Source organism: Zootoca vivipara, chromosome 6 (assembly GCF_963506605.1).
Source record: "Zootoca vivipara chromosome 6, rZooViv1.1, whole genome shotgun sequence".
Lineage (NCBI taxonomy): Eukaryota > Metazoa > Chordata > Lepidosauria > Squamata > Lacertidae > Zootoca > Zootoca vivipara.
This window is the reverse complement of record NC_083281.1, coordinates 82,932,460-82,951,386: the sequence shown is the minus strand read 5'-3', so window position 1 is coordinate 82,951,386 and position 18,927 is coordinate 82,932,460. Positions and strand designations below refer to the sequence as shown.

General features: G+C 45.2%; 1 protein-coding gene across 17 annotated transcripts in view; it reads left to right on the top strand.

Annotated features, from left to right (window-relative positions):
* Positions 1 to 18,927, top strand: part of RERE (arginine-glutamic acid dipeptide repeats) — a 342,916-nt gene that overhangs the window by 230,995 nt on the left and 92,994 nt on the right. For all 17 annotated transcript variants that reach the window (XM_060276215.1, XM_060276213.1, XM_060276214.1 and 14 more), the window contains one exon: positions 904 to 1,002. In XM_060276215.1, coding sequence (XP_060132198.1) covers positions 904 to 1,002 — 99 coding nt within the window. The remainder of the gene's footprint in view (positions 1 to 903; positions 1,003 to 18,927) is intronic.

The following is an 18,927-nucleotide window of genomic DNA, read 5'->3' as shown; positions in this document are numbered from 1 at the left end:
GAGATCTCCTGGTGTCGTGGGTTCTAGAGAGTTAATGATATCAGCTGACTTATTTTGAATCCAGTGCACGCTAGAGTGCTCGTCTTGGTGGCCATCCCTGCCTCCTGTGGGATCGTGTTCCATAGTTTACGCACTGTGTGATGAAGTCCTGTCTTTTATCCATCCCGAGTCTTCCAACAAATTTAGGCCCAGTGCGTTGTTGCAGCGCCTGCCACATTTTTAAATGTGTCACCAGATGGTGGGCATGATGGGCTTCAATCCTGCCTTGTTTTTCTTCCTAAATTCCTGGTGTCACTTATGGACAATCTTCAAGGTGGAGCCCTTGCGAAGCTTGTGGGAACCTAATACGAAAAGTGTAATTGCCATGTGAACCAGCTTCTCCCGCCTCTGCCCCCCAAATATCATGGGTTAATTTTAGTGGCCTGGTAATTTTAGTGGCCCTGCACTGAGTAGGACTAATATCTGATTCAACCCAATGGCACACAGGCTTCCAGACACACACCCCTCCCCAATATATGGAACAGCCAGCACCTGTGGAGGGCTTGGTGTGAATTTCAAACACACACAGAATTCCTTTCCTCAGTTCCTCAAGCAAATACTAACCTCTGGAATGGTAATTTTTTCCATCCAGCTGGCTAAATATGAACCAGGGAGGGCTGTGCAAGAACTGGTTTCTTTTTAAAAGTCTGTTGGTTTTGGCATATTTTTGTTTCCAGTGTAATAAGTGGGTGGGTGGTGTACACACCCACCCACCCTAAATATCTGCCTTGGCTGTGGATCTGGGGGGGGGGTTCCCTAAAATGAAGTGGAGAGCATCTTTTTCTTCTGACTCCAGCTGTCTTTTCTCTTGGGTTATGTAGCTGATCTGGTTTACATTTTCTCTCTCTTTCTCTGTTTTTTTAGCTACATGAAAGCAACTACGATGCCGGCAAAGCCCTCCAGCGCCTGGTGAAGAAGCCTGTGCCCAAACTCATTGAGAAGTGCTGGACAGAAGATGAAGTGGTGAGGGGACCTGCTGCTGCTCCTGTTCTGCTTAACCTCTTCCAATCTCTTCCTTATGATCTCATCGGTTTGGGGGGGTTGTAGGAAGAGGCAGAAGTTTCCCACACCCCACAGATCGGCAGCCGCTGCATCAGTCTGTTAGCAGCCAGTGTCTAATTAGCCAAAGCGGGGCGGGGAATGTATTCTTCTTCCTTAATGCCTCAGCTGTAGAATAAGCGGAGTTGGATTCTTTCCTTCCCTGTGTCGGCTTTTCAGCGGCAAAGCCCTTGGGCGCAAGAGAGTTCTGTGGATTTGCCTTGGGCTGCCCCCTGGCCTGTCTCGCTCGGGTTGTCCCAACCCGGCTGCCAGGAAAACGAGCTTCTTAGCTGCTTCAGTGTCAGATGTGCTTGTTGTTGTTTTTCCCCCCTCGGGTGGCTTCGGCAGAGATTCTGAGAGCTTTGTCAGTCAAGATAAAGCAGGCAGGCAGTTTCCTGGTGCCATTCCTCTGTTGTTTGAACTCAGCACCAGCTGCATGCTAGGCCCGTACGTTGCATGGTGGCACTGTAACCCCTGTCCAGAATATTTTATTATTATTATTATACCCCGCCCATCTGGCTGGGTTTTCCCCCACCACTCTGGGCGGCTTCCAACAAATACCAAAATACATTAAAATATCACAGATTAAAAACTTACCTAAACAGGGCTGCCTTTAGGTGTTTTCTAAATGTCAGGTAGTTGTTTATCTCCTTGACCTCCGATGGAAGGGTGTTCTACAGGGCGGGCGCCACTACCGAAAAGGCCCTCTGCCTGGTTCCCTGTAGCTTTGCTTCTTGCAACGAGGGAACCGCCAGAAGGCCCTCGGCACTGGATCTCAGTGTCCGGGCTGAACAATGGGGGTGGAGACGCTTCTTCAGGTATATAGGACCGAGGCCGTTTAGGGCTTTAAAGGTCAGCACCAACACTTTGATTTGTGTGTTAATAGACAGCTGCAGGGAATGTGGCTTTAATGGGGCACAAGTTAGGCAGGGGGTAGTGGTAGTAAAGGTACCAGCCTGAATGTGCTCCCCATTATAGTCCAAAGAGCAAGGTGAAGAGCTGCTGCTTTGAGGTTCCAGACAGGATATCTAGGGCCTGGAAGCTTTATAGGGCAGCCCCAGAACAAAGGAGGAAACTTGTGTCAGCCAAAGTCTTGCCATTCTGAGGTTGGGAGCTGGGCCAGTAAAAATGGCTACTGTGAGCCCGTTTAAATATATTTAAAGCCCGTTCTGGGGTTGCAAAAAGCTCAGGAATAAACGGGCACAAGCTCCAAGTGTCAGAATCACCTTTACTTACCTATGAAGACTGCTTAACTGTGGCAATGGGCTGCAGCAGTATAACTAAGGGGCTGTGTCAGCAAATGGGTCTTGTCTCAGTCCCAAATGGGTGGCACCATTTCTTAGTGTGCTTCAAGCAGGGCAGGAGTTCTGCATCACCTGGCTGCTTCCAGACCTCAATATTTTCAATCACTTAGGCCCATGCATTCTTGCCATGGAGGAGGGCTGGATTAAGGTAAACAAACAGTGGTTTCTTTTATGGTGTAAGGGCCACTGAGTATCCAGGACTATCTGAAAGCAGGGAGCATTCAAGAGAAGATCTGGAAGAGAGGGGGTGCAGTAACAGTGTTACTTAAGCAAATTGTAGTGCAGGCCAACTGACCCCCTGGTTTATTGATGTATCTCCTGCTCTTTTTGCTATCATCACAGAGCTAAGGAAAGGCTAGAGTGACGCTTCCTAGTCTCAGTTGGAAGCTGACCTTTGTGTAGTGTGACCAGGATGTAGATAAGAGAGTGTTGCTCTACCTAACTCCCACATGCCTAGGGGTTAAGCCCTACCTGTTAATTTTTTTCTAAATCATTTTTGCCACACACTACAGCACCCCCCTCCAAGTTTCCCAGGGTGGCTTATAGGCAAGTGACGCTCAAGAGGTTGCCCAGAAGGGAATGAGGCCCTCGTGATGAAAAAAGATGCTTTCCCCACAGACTTAGAAATTCACGCTGTGCTTAAGAGTCTGCCATCCTATTTCTGAAGACTCTTTCCCTCCCTCCCTCCCTCCCTCCCTCCTCTTCCCTTGCCCCCTGCAAGTTGCTTTTATATGCTGAAAGTGCTGCTGATATTTCAGCTCCCGGCTTTGATCAACAGTCAGCCTTAAAAGACAGAGAATGGAGGCTTACAAATCAAAAAGGAAGGCAAAGCGCTCTTAATGAAGAATGAAACCTCACTCCCTAAAAAGTGAGCTCTGTGGGCGCGCAGAATGGCGATCATTAGCTCGGCATTGCTGCTGTCAGTCTCTGCTTATCATCTCATCTTTCCCCCTCCCCGGCTTCCCAGCTCCATTTGGCAGGCCTCCATGGTCGGCAAAAGCCAGACCTCAAGCTGTTCTCTTATTTGTAAGGAGTAATTAAAGCTCCGCCCTCAGAACTTCATAATCTTATTTATTTATTTATTTATTTAGACCCCTGATCGTTCGCTCCGGACCAGACCTATTCTGTAAAGAGAAAGAGGGACCCTGCAGGGGTGTCATGAAATTCGATCATGTCCCCACCTCCAATGCTGTGTAGGCTGTGGATTTCTTAAGGGACTCAGAGAATAATCCAGGTCCAAACAGCATCTCTATTTCACTCATCCTAGGTTTAAAATAACCTCATGCAGCTTTTAGGATGCTATGGACATACTAGGCCTGGGTGGTCTCTCTGATCAGCTTGACAGCAAAATTGGGACCACCACATAGTGGCTTTTACAAAAATAATGAAAACTGTCACAATGGCAATTTGTTTAAAATAGCAGCAGATAAAAACCAAATCCAAAATGGCACAAGTTGTGCAAAATTGCTAACACAGTAAGTGTGTGTGTGTGAGGGGGGGGGGGATTTCCAAAGGGAAATCTGAAAAGGCCTTCTCAATTTCCAAACTCTGTCCGGGGGGGGGGGGACTGAGGACCAACCATCTGAATCTACTATGAGCAGATTAGCAAGATTTATACAGGATCCAAGTTACCCGGTTTCAATTCATCTTGCACTGTTTTGCTTTTGCTGCTTTTGGATAAATTCATGAGAACATAAGGAGCACCCTGCTGGATCTGGCTAGTGGCTCATCCACTCCTGCCTCCTCACAGCGGACGACCAGATGCCTTGGGGTGGGGGTGGGGGAGCCCACATAGAACCATTACCTCCCTTGAACCCCTCCCTTAGCCACCAACAGAGCCTGCCTCTGCCTTCCAAGATGACACCAGACACTGTCCGCATATTTCCCACGCTATCTTCTCAGCCACGAGACTAGCAAAAGCATTTTATCTGTTGAAAAATTAACACTGAATGCCAAAATGGAATACTTATTTTGGCGTTAAATGGTATCTAAGTAAAATAATGATGATGTTGTTGATGATAATCCAGCTAATACAGGGATAGGGACCCTGTTACCTCCCAGATGTTCCCATTATCTTTGATCATTGGCCCTGCTGGCTGGGGATGATGGGAGGCAGGGCTCCCAATGTTGCCCAAAGGGTCACAGTTTCAACGCCCCTGTGGTGACAGTTTCTGAACTTGCAGAGCATCATTGAAGGGGCTTACCTGCTTGCCTAGGCATGGAGGGCCCAGGCTCCTTTTATCTGAAGCATGTGCACCTCTGCACACACGTTGAATCAGTAGAAACGATAACAAAAGCAGGAGAAATATAGATAGGGACGAGTAGCCCACCCCCAGTTTGTTAGGCTTTTTAATTAAACACTGTGAATATATTTAAATAATAGAGGCTCCAGGCTGAGCTGCATCTAATCGAAACCGATTAAGTCACCCGTCCACACTCGGATAGTTATTAATTCTGTTTGTTTATGCATGCTAGCTGAAGGCAGAGTTCCCGGCTGTCGTGGAGCCCCGTAATGCGCGAGGATGTTTGTGCAGCATGACGCTGGGGCCTTAATTAGCATCCTGATGTTGATTATGAAGAACAGCAGGCTTGCTAATTGAATTCACTTTACGACCCAGGACCCGGGGTCGCCTTTGCAAAAATCAAGGGGAACTGGCTTGCGCTGTAGTTTGGGTTTGTGTGTGTGATACCAACAACCAGCTGGGAAGAGGGTAGAAAGCATTATCCTTCACTCCCAAAGCACCCTGAAATACACTTTTAAAGGATTTGGTCTTTATCATTACATCATGAATAGGAATCAGTATATTAATGCTTGTATTCTTCAGCCACGTCAGCATATAGATAGAAATAAAAGCCATAAAGTACATGTGTCCATGCTGTTAGCCTCAGATTCTGGAATAATTGATAGAAGGGGCACCTCATAAATGTATACATTTACTAATACTCAATACTCTAAAAAGTGGAAGGCGGGGGGAGATTCTCTTTCTGTAGGGGTAGTCAACCAGACACCCTGCAGATTTTTTTTTTAACCAAAGGCAAAGCAAATTTGGAATAAGAGTTCTGGATGCATAGGAAGCTGCCATATAGAGTCCGACTCCTGGTCAATCAAGCTTAGTAGTGCCTTCACTGACTGGCAGCAGCTGTCCATGGTTTCAGACAAGCTCTTTCAAGTGCAGACATATTCTACATATCCTAGCATTCAAATTCTCTGCTACCTGATGTCCATTGTAGCTGAATTTTAAAGTGTCCCAATGTTAGATACCTTATAGGGGAAAATAGGATACTGAGTGATGCACAATCCTACTGTAGATTTGTCTCTCTGGAAATCTCACACTATAACCTTAACTGTAACTTTCATCTTTAAGTATACCACCTTTTAAATATTTTAGGTAGCTTTGTTGGGTGTGTGTGATTCAAATAACCTCTTAACTTTATATCCAAGGATGGTTAATCCTTGATGGTGATAAACCTTAATTGGCCATGTTCGTGGATTTACAAGTTCATAAATTTTAAAGCACCATTAAACACCTGGCTTCACGTTTAAAGCTCCATTTGTCACAAATACGAATTAAAATCCCCCTTCCTGCCTACCCCCTCCAAAAAATAGCAAGATGCGGCAAACTAAATTTTCCCCAATGCACTTGTAGATGTTTGTAATGCAACGAACTGAGATTGCCGGGACAAGACATTAGTTGTGTGGCTTTCATCATCTCAAAATGCTTCCTGGTATATCTGTTCTCAGGGAGAGGAACAAAACATCTTTTCATCCTTGGTTCATTTTAAACCAGACATCGTAGAGTGCCTAAAAGGGCAGAGCTGCTTACTGGGGCAAAAAGACCATGAATTTAAAGTGCAATTAACAGAACATAAGACGGGCCAGGCTGCTGGATCAGGTCAATGACCCTTATAGTCCAGCATCCTGTTCTCACAACAACTCAACCAGATGCCTGTGGGAAGTCCAGTAGCCAGGCTTGAGCCCAGTAGCACTTCCTACCTGCAACTGCCAGCAACTGGTACCCAGAGGCATAATGCATAATGGAAGAACATCCCCTTTTAACAGCATGGCAATGGGCTGGGGGCGTGGGGTGTGAGGATGAACCAGTTCAACAGGGCATGGTGGCACCAGAGTGTGCAATTATAAAGTGGGCATAGCAAGAAGAATTCTAGCATTAGATGAACACATGGATTTGTATGCACAAATTCCTGAGCCCACAGCAAAAGGATCTCTGGTAGCAGGATTATTATTAATGGGTTTTGTCCAATTTAAGTTTATTAAGAGCCGATGCACAAATAAATCGGGAGTTGTATAATTTGTGGGGCCACCACCAAGAAGGCACTTTTCCTTGCACATGGCAGCCTAATCAATCTTAACTGCAGGCATGCAAAAAGGACCTCTGCAGCAGACCTTAGTGCCTAGGTAGGGTTATGTGGATGAAGTTGCTCCTTCAGATAACCTGTTCCCAACCTGTTTAGAGTGGTAACCAAAGTAACAGGTGCAAAAAATGGGTGTTTATGTGTTCAGGCTTCCTATACCTCAAAGAGTTGTTGCAAAAATAAAATAGGAGAAGGGAGAACAGTGGATGTCCCTTTGATCAACGTGGAGGAAAGGCAGGAGATAAACTTCATTAATAACCACCCCCACCACCCCAGCTTCAGATTGCTAACTCTAAAACCCACCTATTAGGGATATTGGAGTTGTCCCAACTTTGATAGTGGGGTGCTTGGATGTGCAAGGTAGAATCAATTTTGGTCCACCCAAGCAAGTTTTCTCACCCTGCATTGCAGCTTCATTCACAATTCGTTCTATTGGAGAAGGGTTGTAGCTTAGTGGAATAGCATCTACTTTGCTTGCAGAAGGTCCCAGGTTCAGTCGCCACCCTTTCCTGTTGAGCCTGAGAATGTTCCCTTTTATTTTATTTTACTGTACAGTGGTGCCTCGCTAGACGAATTTAATTCGTTCCACGGGTCTTTTCTTATAACGAAAAATTCGTCTAGCGAATCCCATAGGAATGCATTGATTTTTTTTGGATTTTTTTTTTGCCCATAGGAACACATTAATTGAATTTCAATGCATTCCTATGGGAAACCACGATTCGCTAGACGAATTTTTCATAAAACTCTTAAGTGGTTTACAAAGATATGAAATGTAACATTAACATTATTGATATACAGTTAAAAATAGGTATTTAAAAATACTAACATGACGATTGCAACAAACAGCAGCTAAAAATAAATAATACACACTTAACTTCCAACGTGTCTTGGGAGGCTTGCCTAAACAAAAGCATTTTAAGCCTGTGTCAGAAAGACTACAGTGAAGGGTCCATTGCCAGATGTAAATAGGCAGGGAGTTCCAAAGTGTGGGATCTGCCACACTAATTGATTGATTCTCTACAAATGTCTGAAAACCCAGGAGAACTATTCCCAGTGAGTGTAGACAATGCTGAGCTAGATGGACCCAGGGGTCTGACTCAGTATAAGGCAGTTTCCGATGTTCCTGTTGAATCCACCCAGGGCCTTGACTTCTAAACAGGGCGACTCTGTTGCCTTCTGCTCATTCATGTTGGTTCCTGAACTGCTGCCAATAATTGTTAGCTTTCTCCTAGCTTCCTTTATATCTTTGCTTGCTTTAACCTGCCATATGCTTGATCCGATGTTTCTCTGCCTCGTGGAATATTTTTAGATATTATGCCCTTGCCATATTGACAATCTTCACCCCTCTCGCCCACATCTCACAGATATTTACATTGGTGAGTTGCCCTTGTTAAAAGGTCTAGCTTTTTTTATTGGAGACCAGAAGCTAAATATCCAACAAATTTGTAATGACAACAGTTTTTTTTTTAATGTGGCATAGACATCCTTAATCAAGGAGGCTTTCCAGAAAATATTGTTGTCTCATATGTCCTTTGCTTCATGCAGAAAAAAGAGTGAGGGGGCATTTTTCATTCTTGCTGGGGGGCTTTGGAGGCGGTGAGGGGGAGGGTAAGAAGGAAGAAATCTACTGCTCAAAAGATTAATAAATGCTGGCTGTTGAAACTGCATATTTCATCTCATTTTCAAGGGTGCCTTTTTTCCTTTAAGAAAAAATGGTGATTGCTTACGCTCTCAGCTGTTCGCAGACATTTTCCAGTGTTCATTTAAAAAAGGAGAACAAGACACAAGGTGGCTCAAAGGGCTGCGTTTGTTCTCTCCCAAAGCAATTTATTTCATAAACAAAAGAGGGCCAATACCATTATCCTTTGTAGTTCCTTAGCAACAGAACTCGAGTCATTTTAGCTGGTGCGCTCTCTCGCTCTGTGTGTGTGTTTGTAAAATCCACATCTTGTTCCTTCTGTGTATAGAAACATTTAACGGCACAGCTTTGTAACTTAAACAAAGACCCATTTCTTGGAAGATGCTGTAAAACCTGAAATCTCTCTATGTTTCTCTCCCTCTCATCCACAAGCAGGATTCAGCCTCGTTCCTTTCTTTTGCCTTCCTCTTCACAAATGATATGCGGCCAAGAGATCCAAAGAAAGGGACATAAGCATGTTGGGGTGGGAAGGATTCCTCCACAGAGGCTCAAGTATAGTTTGCATTCAGCTGAAAGCACATTAGCTCTCATTGCTTATTCATCACCTCCTCTCTGCACATAGGTGAGGGTGCAGGCTTAAGGCTTGCTCCCAAACTCTCCCACCCTGTTGGATTATACCAGGCATAGGCAAACTCGGCCCTCCAGGTGTTTTAGGACTACAACTCCCATCATCCCTAGCTAACAGGACCAGTGGTCTGGGATGATGGGAGTTGTAGTCTCAAAACATCTGGAGGGCCGAGTTTGCCTATGCCTGGGTTAGACGAATTCATGAAGGCTATCGATGGCTACTGGCTGTGATGGGAGTGCTCTCCAAGAATGCTTCTGAATACCACTTCTTGGAAACTGCAAGAGGGGAGAGTCCTCTTGTGCTCGGATCCTGTTTGAGGGTTCCCCTCTGGTATCTGGTTGGCCGCTGCAAGAACGGGATACTGGACTCGATGGGCCATTAGCCTGATCCAGCAGATACTTCTTATGTTCTTAAACCTGGTGCCGCACTCTTCTCCAAGCGGAGAGAAGACGAGGATTTTCTGGTGTGGTTCTATGCTGGGATTTCCTTTCTTTTCTTTTATGAGAGAGCACTGGAAACCTGGACACTTGTTAGTTTTTGTTTGGTATCCCAATATTCCAGCTAAGCCTAAATAGAAGCAAAAAGCAGGCACTCCCTTGAAAGCAGCAGATCCTACTACCCTGCATTGGATTCCCGGGGCACACTCTATGGCCCAGTTTGCATGTAACACTAAACTATGGTTTAGCACGGCATAGAAGAGCCTACCCAAGCATAAGCAAAGCATTAGACATGGGCATTCCCCACCACTGGCCCCACACATGTAAGGAGGGCTTGGTCCCACTTTTATGGAACCTTGCCTTAACATCACAGTTCAGACCAGGGATCTCAGTCTAAAACAAACTCTGGCTATTTTAGTAAGCCAGCTATTGTAGCCACGGTTTAACATTAGCTTATGAAAAAACGGATCCAGGTTGGTTTTAAACCAAGGTTTCAAGCAGAATATCAAACCAAGGTTCCTTAAAGGCGGCACTAGACTCTAGCTGAAGCCCTGGACATAGGGAAGGTGTACACGAGTCCAGTGCTGTGCTTGGGCTTATTCAGACTTCTCTTTGGTTTACCGTGATGTGCAAACACAGCCTGTGTGCCTCCAGTCAAATGGCAGTCCTGCCCAATGGGAGCAGTCCTGCCCACCTGTTCCTGTTGCTTGTTTTCTCTCTCTCTCACACACACACACACAGAGAGAGAGAGAGAGAGACAGAGAGAGACAGAGAGAGAGAGAGACAGAGACTGCTATTCAATGTGGGGTTCCCCATGTGTCCGAGGACAGGCCTTACGAAGAGGGCTGTGGTGAGCATAATGTTCAGCATGGGCTTAAGAGAAAATCCGTGAGGGGGTTTTTAAACTAAAGAAATTGTTCATGTGAACATGGCCTCTGAATCCGCACGGTGGCAGTGGCATTAAATCAGTTTGATCTATACGAGGATGAGATTTTCCCGTTTATAAACGAGGTCCAGTAGAGCACTGCTGGTGACGGGTATAGAGACTGACAGCTCGGATTATATAAGGAGAAGTCCTTGAGGGTGAATCTCTAGTTTTGAGGGAGCTAATGTCAGCCAGCTTCACAACGCTCAAAGCAATGACTGGCTACTGGCTGCCAGTGGTTGTGCCAAAACTGGAAAGCCAAATTAGAATAATCTGTCATGAGGCACTGTATTGAGAAGACATGGGACAGAGAGATGGGGATAGAAATGGATTGGTTGATGTCTGAGTTTTCACTCCCTCATTTTTCCCTTCCTCGTTTCACTTTTCTTTTTTCCTCTTTTTAATTGAGAGAAGGTTTGCAAATAATGGTGTGTGGGCTCTTCTCTAAAGCTAGCCACCTAGTGGCATTAGCTGGGCTCTGCAGGGGAGCTGATCATGCCACCATCACCGTTCTTAGGAAATTGTTCCCAAGTATTGTTAGTATTTCTAATGCTTTCATTCCCTTTCTAGAAATAACTCCGTAGGGCATCCTACAAAGCAAAATACAAAACACAGCAACCAGATAATCTAAAACAGAATTCACAAGCATTCACAAGCAGCAAAAGTTGTATCTCAATTAAATAAAGAAAAAGAAATAAACCCAAGAAAGCCTGCTGTAACAAAACTACCCCAAAATGAAGCTTGACTGCGGCAGGTGCACCTCCCCGAGGATTCCCTTCCTAATTCTGCTACCCGAAGAAAATCCAAAACACCACAACTTTATCTGCATTTGAATCTAGAACAACCTGGTGCCTCCCTGATGGTTTGACCCACCAGCACTGGGGCTGATGGGAGTGAGAGTCCAACACATATGGAGTCCATACATTTCCCTCCCCCTTTCTGAATCCTAAAATGGTAGCACTGAGCCCCACAGCACATGTGATAGCCAGAAAATGGCCATATGGGCCTGCTTTGGTGCAGTTCAACTACTGCTCCTTTCATGGCTGTCAAATCTTCTGGGGTAATCTGGTTTGTGGGGAAGTGATTCTGCCAAAGAACTAACTCCCCCAAATGTGGGTGTGGAAGGAGAGTCTAGTTGGTGCTGTGTTAGTCTATTAAGAGCAGGCGGATGATTCAGATGTTACCTGAGTGCAGCACGCCAGCTGTGCTTTGTAGAGGAGGATGAGTTGATGGATACACACTCACTCGCATTCCTGGAGCTAGAATTGGCACAGAGAGAGAGAAAGAGAAAGGAAGGAAGGAAGGAAGGAAGGAAGGAAGGAAGGAAGGAAGGAAGGAAGGAAGGAAGGAAGGAAGGAAGGAAGGAAGGAAGGAAGGAAGGAAGGAAGGAAGGAAGGAAGGAAGGAAGGAGTCCAGTGCTTAATTCTGCAAAAACAGAGGATGCTTTATTATCTCTGTAGAAGTAGCCTCTTGTGGGGCAGGGGATAATACACAGTATTGCTTTTGGTCCCTGTTAGAAATGTTGGGGGAGCAAAGGATTATCTATTCTGTGCAAGCCCACAACACAAATTGTTAAAGAAGTGGGTGGGTGTGTTTTTTTGTAATAGGCTATCTTGAGTGCGTGATAAACAGGGAGTTAGACATTGTAGAGGGAGAAAGAACTGGCTCCTTAACTGGCTTTGAAAGGATGAGAGTCCATTATAATTATCTCTCTCTTGAAATGGAAGGCTTTTCTCTGGCTAAGAACTTGTGATTTTTAATGTCTGAGAGGGTTGGTTTTCAACTAGGCCTGAAATCCTTGGATCATTATGTAAAGCGAAAGTGGCTTTCCGTGCTGAGGAATTTCAGGACCTCCTCTACAGCTTCACAGCATGCCCTTCTCCAGAGGTGAAGGCTTCTGTTTCTGAAACAAGCGTGGTATCCTCGCATCTATTTTTTAAATCTCCAATTGCCTCTTCGACCCAATCCCCTAGTATTTTTTAAAAAGAACAACACCAGAGCTTGTAGCATCTGCTTCATTTCCAGGTCCTGTTCTTGTTATAGACATCGGTCTTTGATCTCCCCCCCCCCCCAGCAGCAAACGGATTTCTTCCAAAAACAAGTCCTCTGTGATTGAGTTTCTTATTTTATTTTTTAAAGAAAACACTTTAATGAAGCAAATCTATTTGCTTATTCCCCTCCCTGCTTTTTCCCCATGCAAGCAACGGAACCATATTCAATTAGTCTGGAAAAGGAGCGGGCTTTCCATTACGGACTATAACAGAGCGGGTGAAGGAGAGCCCGCGATCCGTCACTGCCCTTCCTTTCAGTTCACGTTATTTAAATGACTTGCCATTCCATGGGCGGCTCTGAAACTGCATTGGGGGAGCTATTATTTAATTTAAGTTTGTGAAGGTGTCACTTTTCTGGCTAATAGGCTTCTCCTCCTGTAGTAGACACGTCTGATCTAAATATTAATCATTTCCTTTATCCATCCAGAGACTCTTAATTAGTTAGAAGGATAACAGAGAGCTAGTAAAGCTAATGATTATCCTGTCGGATAGAAGGTTTCAAACAAGCTGGAGAAGCGCTCCAAGAATTAGGTTGCAATCCTATGCATGCTTCTAGCCTGGGAGTGAACAAAGTACAGCTTTCTTACAAGTACTAGCGATGACAGCTTTGTTCAACCTTCACTGTTGGAGGCAGTCTGCCTCTGAATACCAGTTGCTGGTAATTGCAGGGGCGGGGGGGGGGGGCGGGAGTTGCTGTTGGGTTCAGGTCCTTCTGGATGGCCACTGTGAGAACTGGGTGCTGGGCTGGGGGGGGGCACTGGTCTGATCCATCATGGATTTTCTTATACTGGTAAGTATGGATAGGGTTGTTCCATTAAGCGTTGACGCTTGCTGGAGGCGGACCTGGCAAAATCACTAAAGGTGAAGATTACAGCCATATTAAGGCTGTATGGCTGTAATCTTGTTCCCACTTAATTTGGGAGTCAGACCCATTGACCTCGATGGGACTTAACTTCTGAGCAAACTTGACTAGGAATTTGCTGTAATTTTTATTTATAATATGTGGCTCACCTGCCTTTTGCTCAAGAAAAGGGTGCAGCGAAAGTGGAGTTGCGGTTTGAACATACTGTATGCATAAATAAAACCCACACCTTGCCACAGAGTTATTACTATATTATTTTGTAACTAAAGTATGAATGATAATTATTATCAACTATTGTGGAGTGCAGGAATGGCCCTCAGATATTATATATGCATGTTTGTTTGTTTGTTTGTTTGTTCGTTCGTTAAAGGCATTTATATCCAGCTTCTTCAGCTGGAAAGGCCCCCAGGTCATTTGCACAATCCAGACAACAAAGTCATGCTCCTCAGGCTTACAATCTAAAAAGGGAGAGCACAAAAGGAAAAAGGAATGGGGAGGGAAGAGGGAAACAAGCACTAGTTAACCAAAGAAAAAGTTGGAGTGGACAGCAGCCGCCCTAATACCCTTGGTTCTTGAACGAGTCCAGTGTTTTGTGTTTCTGCCAGACTACGGTACATGCTGAACACTTAGCTTGACTTCAAGGCTTCTTGGACTGTTTATTATTAACTGATTTGAGGTGTTCATGCCCCACACTTTAGCCGCAAAGGCTTTGGGGACAGCTTACAAAAATCAGACCTAAGACGATTCCTGCTAAAAAGACACAACGTATGAGGGGAAAGGAACCAGGAAGTGGGAGGGAACAGCAGGCTGAAGCACAAGTTCTGATAATGCAGTTATACAGGCTCTGACTGTCTTTCCCTTGACAAAGATCAGCTCCTCCCTGGAAGCAGCCCCCCCCCCCGCACCACACCTCCAGATCAGATCAGATCTGTGAGGGCAACACTTCCCAGTGTCCATACCACGAGGACGAGGCAGCTCCTGCCACCCAGGCCATCCCTCAGCCTTGTATGGTTTCTGAATCTCTGTTTTGATTCACCACCCAGTTCTTCCCTGTCTCCCTCCCTTTCCTCTGTCATATATTCAAAATTTCCTGTTAAGATTTATATAGCTTTTAGGCTGTGCTGTGTGAGATTGGTCACGCGGGAGCTCATGCATTTAGAAGAGCCAGTAAACACCACACCATATTTACCCTCCACTGGCTTGGAATAATTTCAAGCACTCAAATCAAACATTCCAGCTACGAATTGGAATTGGGGTGGTGGAGCTGGTTCGGGGGGAAAGGGGGGGGAGAAGGATGGAGGGAGTTTTTTTTTTTGACATCTTCATTTTCAAAACCTATTTTAGAAATGCATTTCCCACTGGTGCAGAACTGAGTGGCACAGGCTTTGTTTGGGCAGGTAATTTCCAGGGTGCTGAAAACTCGTGAACCAGCGTTGTTCTCAGGCTCCTTGTCCCACTGAGCTGGTGTTGCCTTTGCAGGTTCTCTCCTGCCTCCTATGTTCCTCCTTCCATTCCTAAACCTGCTTCATTGGTAACTTTCTAAAAAGAAATTGGCACACTTTCCCTTAAACTAGATGTTTTTATACGGAGGCCCCTGCGCAAAAAGAAAGGGAACTTATGAATCATCTGCTAGGAGGGAGGAGGGAGGAGAGCTCCTTTTTTTCCATTGCTGCCAAGCTCGCCGTGTGAGCCCAGCCTCTTCTCCCGGTAATTGGATAGCCACGTTGTAGAAATGGATCAGTCGCTTCTGCAGAGATCTTAAACGCTTCTGACAAAAGCCTAATGGAGGTTTGAACAAACTGGGCCCTGCCGCGGCCTTTCAGCGTTTGTTGCGCAACGCTTGACGCTGCAGCCAAAGGCATGAGTGGTGAGGGACCATGCGGGGAGGAAGGGCGGGGGGAGAAAGTCGCTGGGTTGATAGCTGCTGCCCGATGGGTGTCCACAGCGATGGCTGCTTCAGCGTCTTCAGCATAGAAATCTTCTTAACTTTCTGGGTTCTGGCCAAGCTCTTTGCTGCTCTCTCCAATCAGGGCTTGGCCTGGCTTGCCTTCTCCTAGCGATCGCTTACAGTGTCTTGCATATTTGGGCCAGGATCCAAGGAGCTACTTCAGACACACCCAAGGTCTTGTCTGCCCCCAGTGTTGATTTTTCATATATAATTTTTTTACTGCTTTTCTTTGAACAGCAGACTCCTCACCCTCCTGAATCCCCGTGCTTATTTTTGAACTCCCTTCGTTTTTAGAGGGGCTTTGCTATGCAGGGAACAGAACTCCTAGGTCAGCCCCCGTCAGGCCTTTCCTCCCCTCCACTGTCATCTGGGGTGTAGCCATTCCACCAGGCTGCCTCATTGGGAGAGATAGCAAGCAGAAGGCTCATTTCATCCACTTTGCTGAAGGCTCAGCTCCATCAGGCACCTCCTGTGCCCTCCTCCCCGAACTGCCAGCTGGACATTATAGGAGCAACTGCTTAGAAACCGGTGTTTGGGTTTTTGTTTTTATTTTCTTCCTCCCTGTCCCCTTTCCCTTGTGTGTCAGTTGTTGTTGTTGTTTTTAAAATTTTATTGTAAACCTGTGGGTAGGCACTGTCTTGTTTTGATGAACTGTGGAAGAAGAGTGTTGCTATATTTATATTGTTCAGTTTATTTATTACTCTGGCACCCAACCTTTCTTCCAGTGAGCTCCAGGTGGCATACATGGTGCTTCCCCCCTTTTTAATTTTATTTTTGGATTTTCAATTTTACAAACAATAACAACAAGAAACAAAACACAGACATCATATCCCCTTTGACTCCCCCCCCCCCTTTGTGGATCCTTATGTTTTATTTTTCATTTTTCATCTTATCACTAACTCCAATTATTACAAGTCTGTAATCAATTCATAGTTCAAAAATTTACTACAAGTTATCATGATGCTTCCCTTTTATCCCCACAACAACCCTGTGAGGTAGGTTAAGCCAAGGGCCTGTGCCTGGGCTCAAGGTCACTCAGTAAGCTTCATGGCCAAGTGTGGATTTGAACCATGGCCTTCTGAGGCCTGGTCCCACATTCTAGCCATTACACCACCCTGGCTCTCATTTAGTTAAGGGTTTTTTGCCTTCACTTGCCTATTGACGGCTTGCATCTTAACTCCTGGATTAGGTTCAGAGACATGACACTTTCACTTTCCTCTTCTGTTTAAGGAGATTTATTTCTTCCCTCTTTGGAACAGCTGCAGCTTCAAAATGCACGCTTCCAGTTCATTAAAGTAGCTTTAAGAAAAGAGCCTATATGCTCCTCTCTTCTTCCTTCTTGCTTTTGTCATCATTAGAGAGAGAGAGAGAGAGAGAGAGAGAGAGAGAGAGAGAGAGAGAGAGAGAGAGAGAGAGAACAAGCTATAACAAAACACAAAATACTTTTGCTCAGATTGCTAAGAAAAAAGGTATCTGCATTCACCTCAGAACCAAAACAGTTCCTTGCAGAAGGCCCAGATCTTCTGATGTCTATAGAAATATTGTCAGCTGCTATTGAGACTGGTTTAGTGTCGGTAATGAAAGCAGCCTCGCTTTTCCTCCGCCAAATAGAATAAAAATCTTGCCACGTTGTTTGAAATCCTTTTCCCAATTTTTCCAATGGCCATTGGATTCAGGACCAGCAGGTAGGCCTTGTAGATGGATTATTGGCAGCAGCTAGCCATTGCAGGCCCTTTCCCCAAATACTAATAAAAAAGCACCTCAAGAATAATTAGGAGCAACAGCCACCGGGATGATCCCAAAGGATGATGTTCAGGTTTGTGTTTCAGAGTTCCTCTTGCCTAGGTAAATTTTTGTGTTTGGATTTGTGTGGGGAGAAGGGAAGTTGGGAGATTGCCGAGTCCAGGAGCTCCAAGTTTGGGTGCAAAGAGAGGACTTAATTTCAATATTCAATGCTAGGTCATTGGCAAATGATTTTAAAATACCCTGCATGCCCTGAGAACATTGGTCTTGAGACTCTAATCCAGGGGTGGCCAATGTAGCATCCTCCAGATGTTTTGGAAATGCTGGCTGGGGCTGATGGCAGTTGGAGTCCACAAGACTTGGAGTGCTCCACATTGGCCATCCCTGTTCCCTAATCTCTGTGTTTGGAGTTCTCCAAAGAGTGGGTGCCGTGTTGGCTCTGCCAGTGGGGTTGGGTGGGGGAAGCTAGAAGAAGGAAACGGAGCAAGCCAGTGCTTTTCGGAGGGGGGTTAGAGATACTGGTGTTCTGAGCTAACCGTGCTACACATGTTTCTCATTACTCCCTTGCTCCTATATTTAGAATTTTCCTTTTGACTTGTTCCTTCCTCTGCAAAGTTAAGCGGGCTGTTTGGAAGTTTCCAGTTCTAAGGATCAAAAACATTTCTGCATATGCGAGTGCTAATCTGGTTTATGGGAACATAAAACCACGAAGCAAGAAGTAGCTAATACATCATGGGTTTTTTAGGATTTCTCTTCTGTCAGCTCACGGTGGGAGACTTTGGCATACATTATCCTAGTGTATTGGAGAGAAGTCTTTGCCAGAGCCAGGCTTCCTAGATCTGAAAGCTTGTGACTGCAGAACAGTAGTGTGTGTGAAACTAACACTCACTCTCTCTCTCTCTCTCTCTCTCTCTCTCTCACACACACACACACACACACACACATACATTTTTGGCTATAACCTATGTTTGGTTGCCTATTAAACTTGACGTGGCTGTGTGTTTATCATGCTCTTTTTTGTTTGGCTTTTTAAATTATCTTTTAGAAGTGACTCCCGGAAAGATTATAACTTAAGCAGTGCTGTAAATCTAGCCGTGGTTGGGTGTGGATTTGTTTCCTGCATAAAGCAACTTTAATCAGAACTCAGATTAGTTGTGTTAGGGCGCTTCTCAGAGGTATATAAAAGGCATGATGTGGAGAAAGTAAACGCAGAAAAAAATTCTCCCTCATAGGGCTAGTAGAGCTTGTGAGTATCCAGTGAAGCTGAATATTGGGAAATTTGGGGCAGATAATAGAACACCTTCCATCACACAGCGCTAGTCAAACTCTGAAATTCGTTCCCACAAGAAGTAATGATAGGTACCAGCTTGGATGGCTTTCCGAGAGTTTTAAACACATTAATGGAGGATACAGAGGATAATAGCTAGGATGACAGTAGTCTACCTCCAACATCATGCTTGGCCACTAGGAGAACGGGATGCTGGACTACATGGGCCATTTGTCTGAGCCAGCAGTGTTCTTACATTAATGGGAAAATCCTTGCTTTGCTTTTTCTGGGTCAAGGTCGTGTTTACTTTTAGTTCTTGGTTCTCAATGGGGAGCCCCGATCTGCCCCTTTAGTATTTTCCCCAAATCCCTCTTTAATGGCAGTGCAAAATTTGTTCAGTGTGGTAGACCCAGCCTTGAAGGTAACCGGTGTTCCAACTCCATGCCCTCTTTAAAGTAAATGGATGAACAAGTTCACCTTAAACAAACCTCAGTCATAAACTTTTTTTGAGTTGAGGCTCTAATAGGCTGTGGAGTAACCCAGGCTTGTCAATGGCCACTCTCTGGGTCACCCGTGGTGAGTAAGCACTTGTGTCCAGGCAACCAAGCTGGAGTGGAGAGCCTTCCAAAAGTTGGACTTTCTCCCAGTGGTAAGGGTGAGAAGACATTCTAG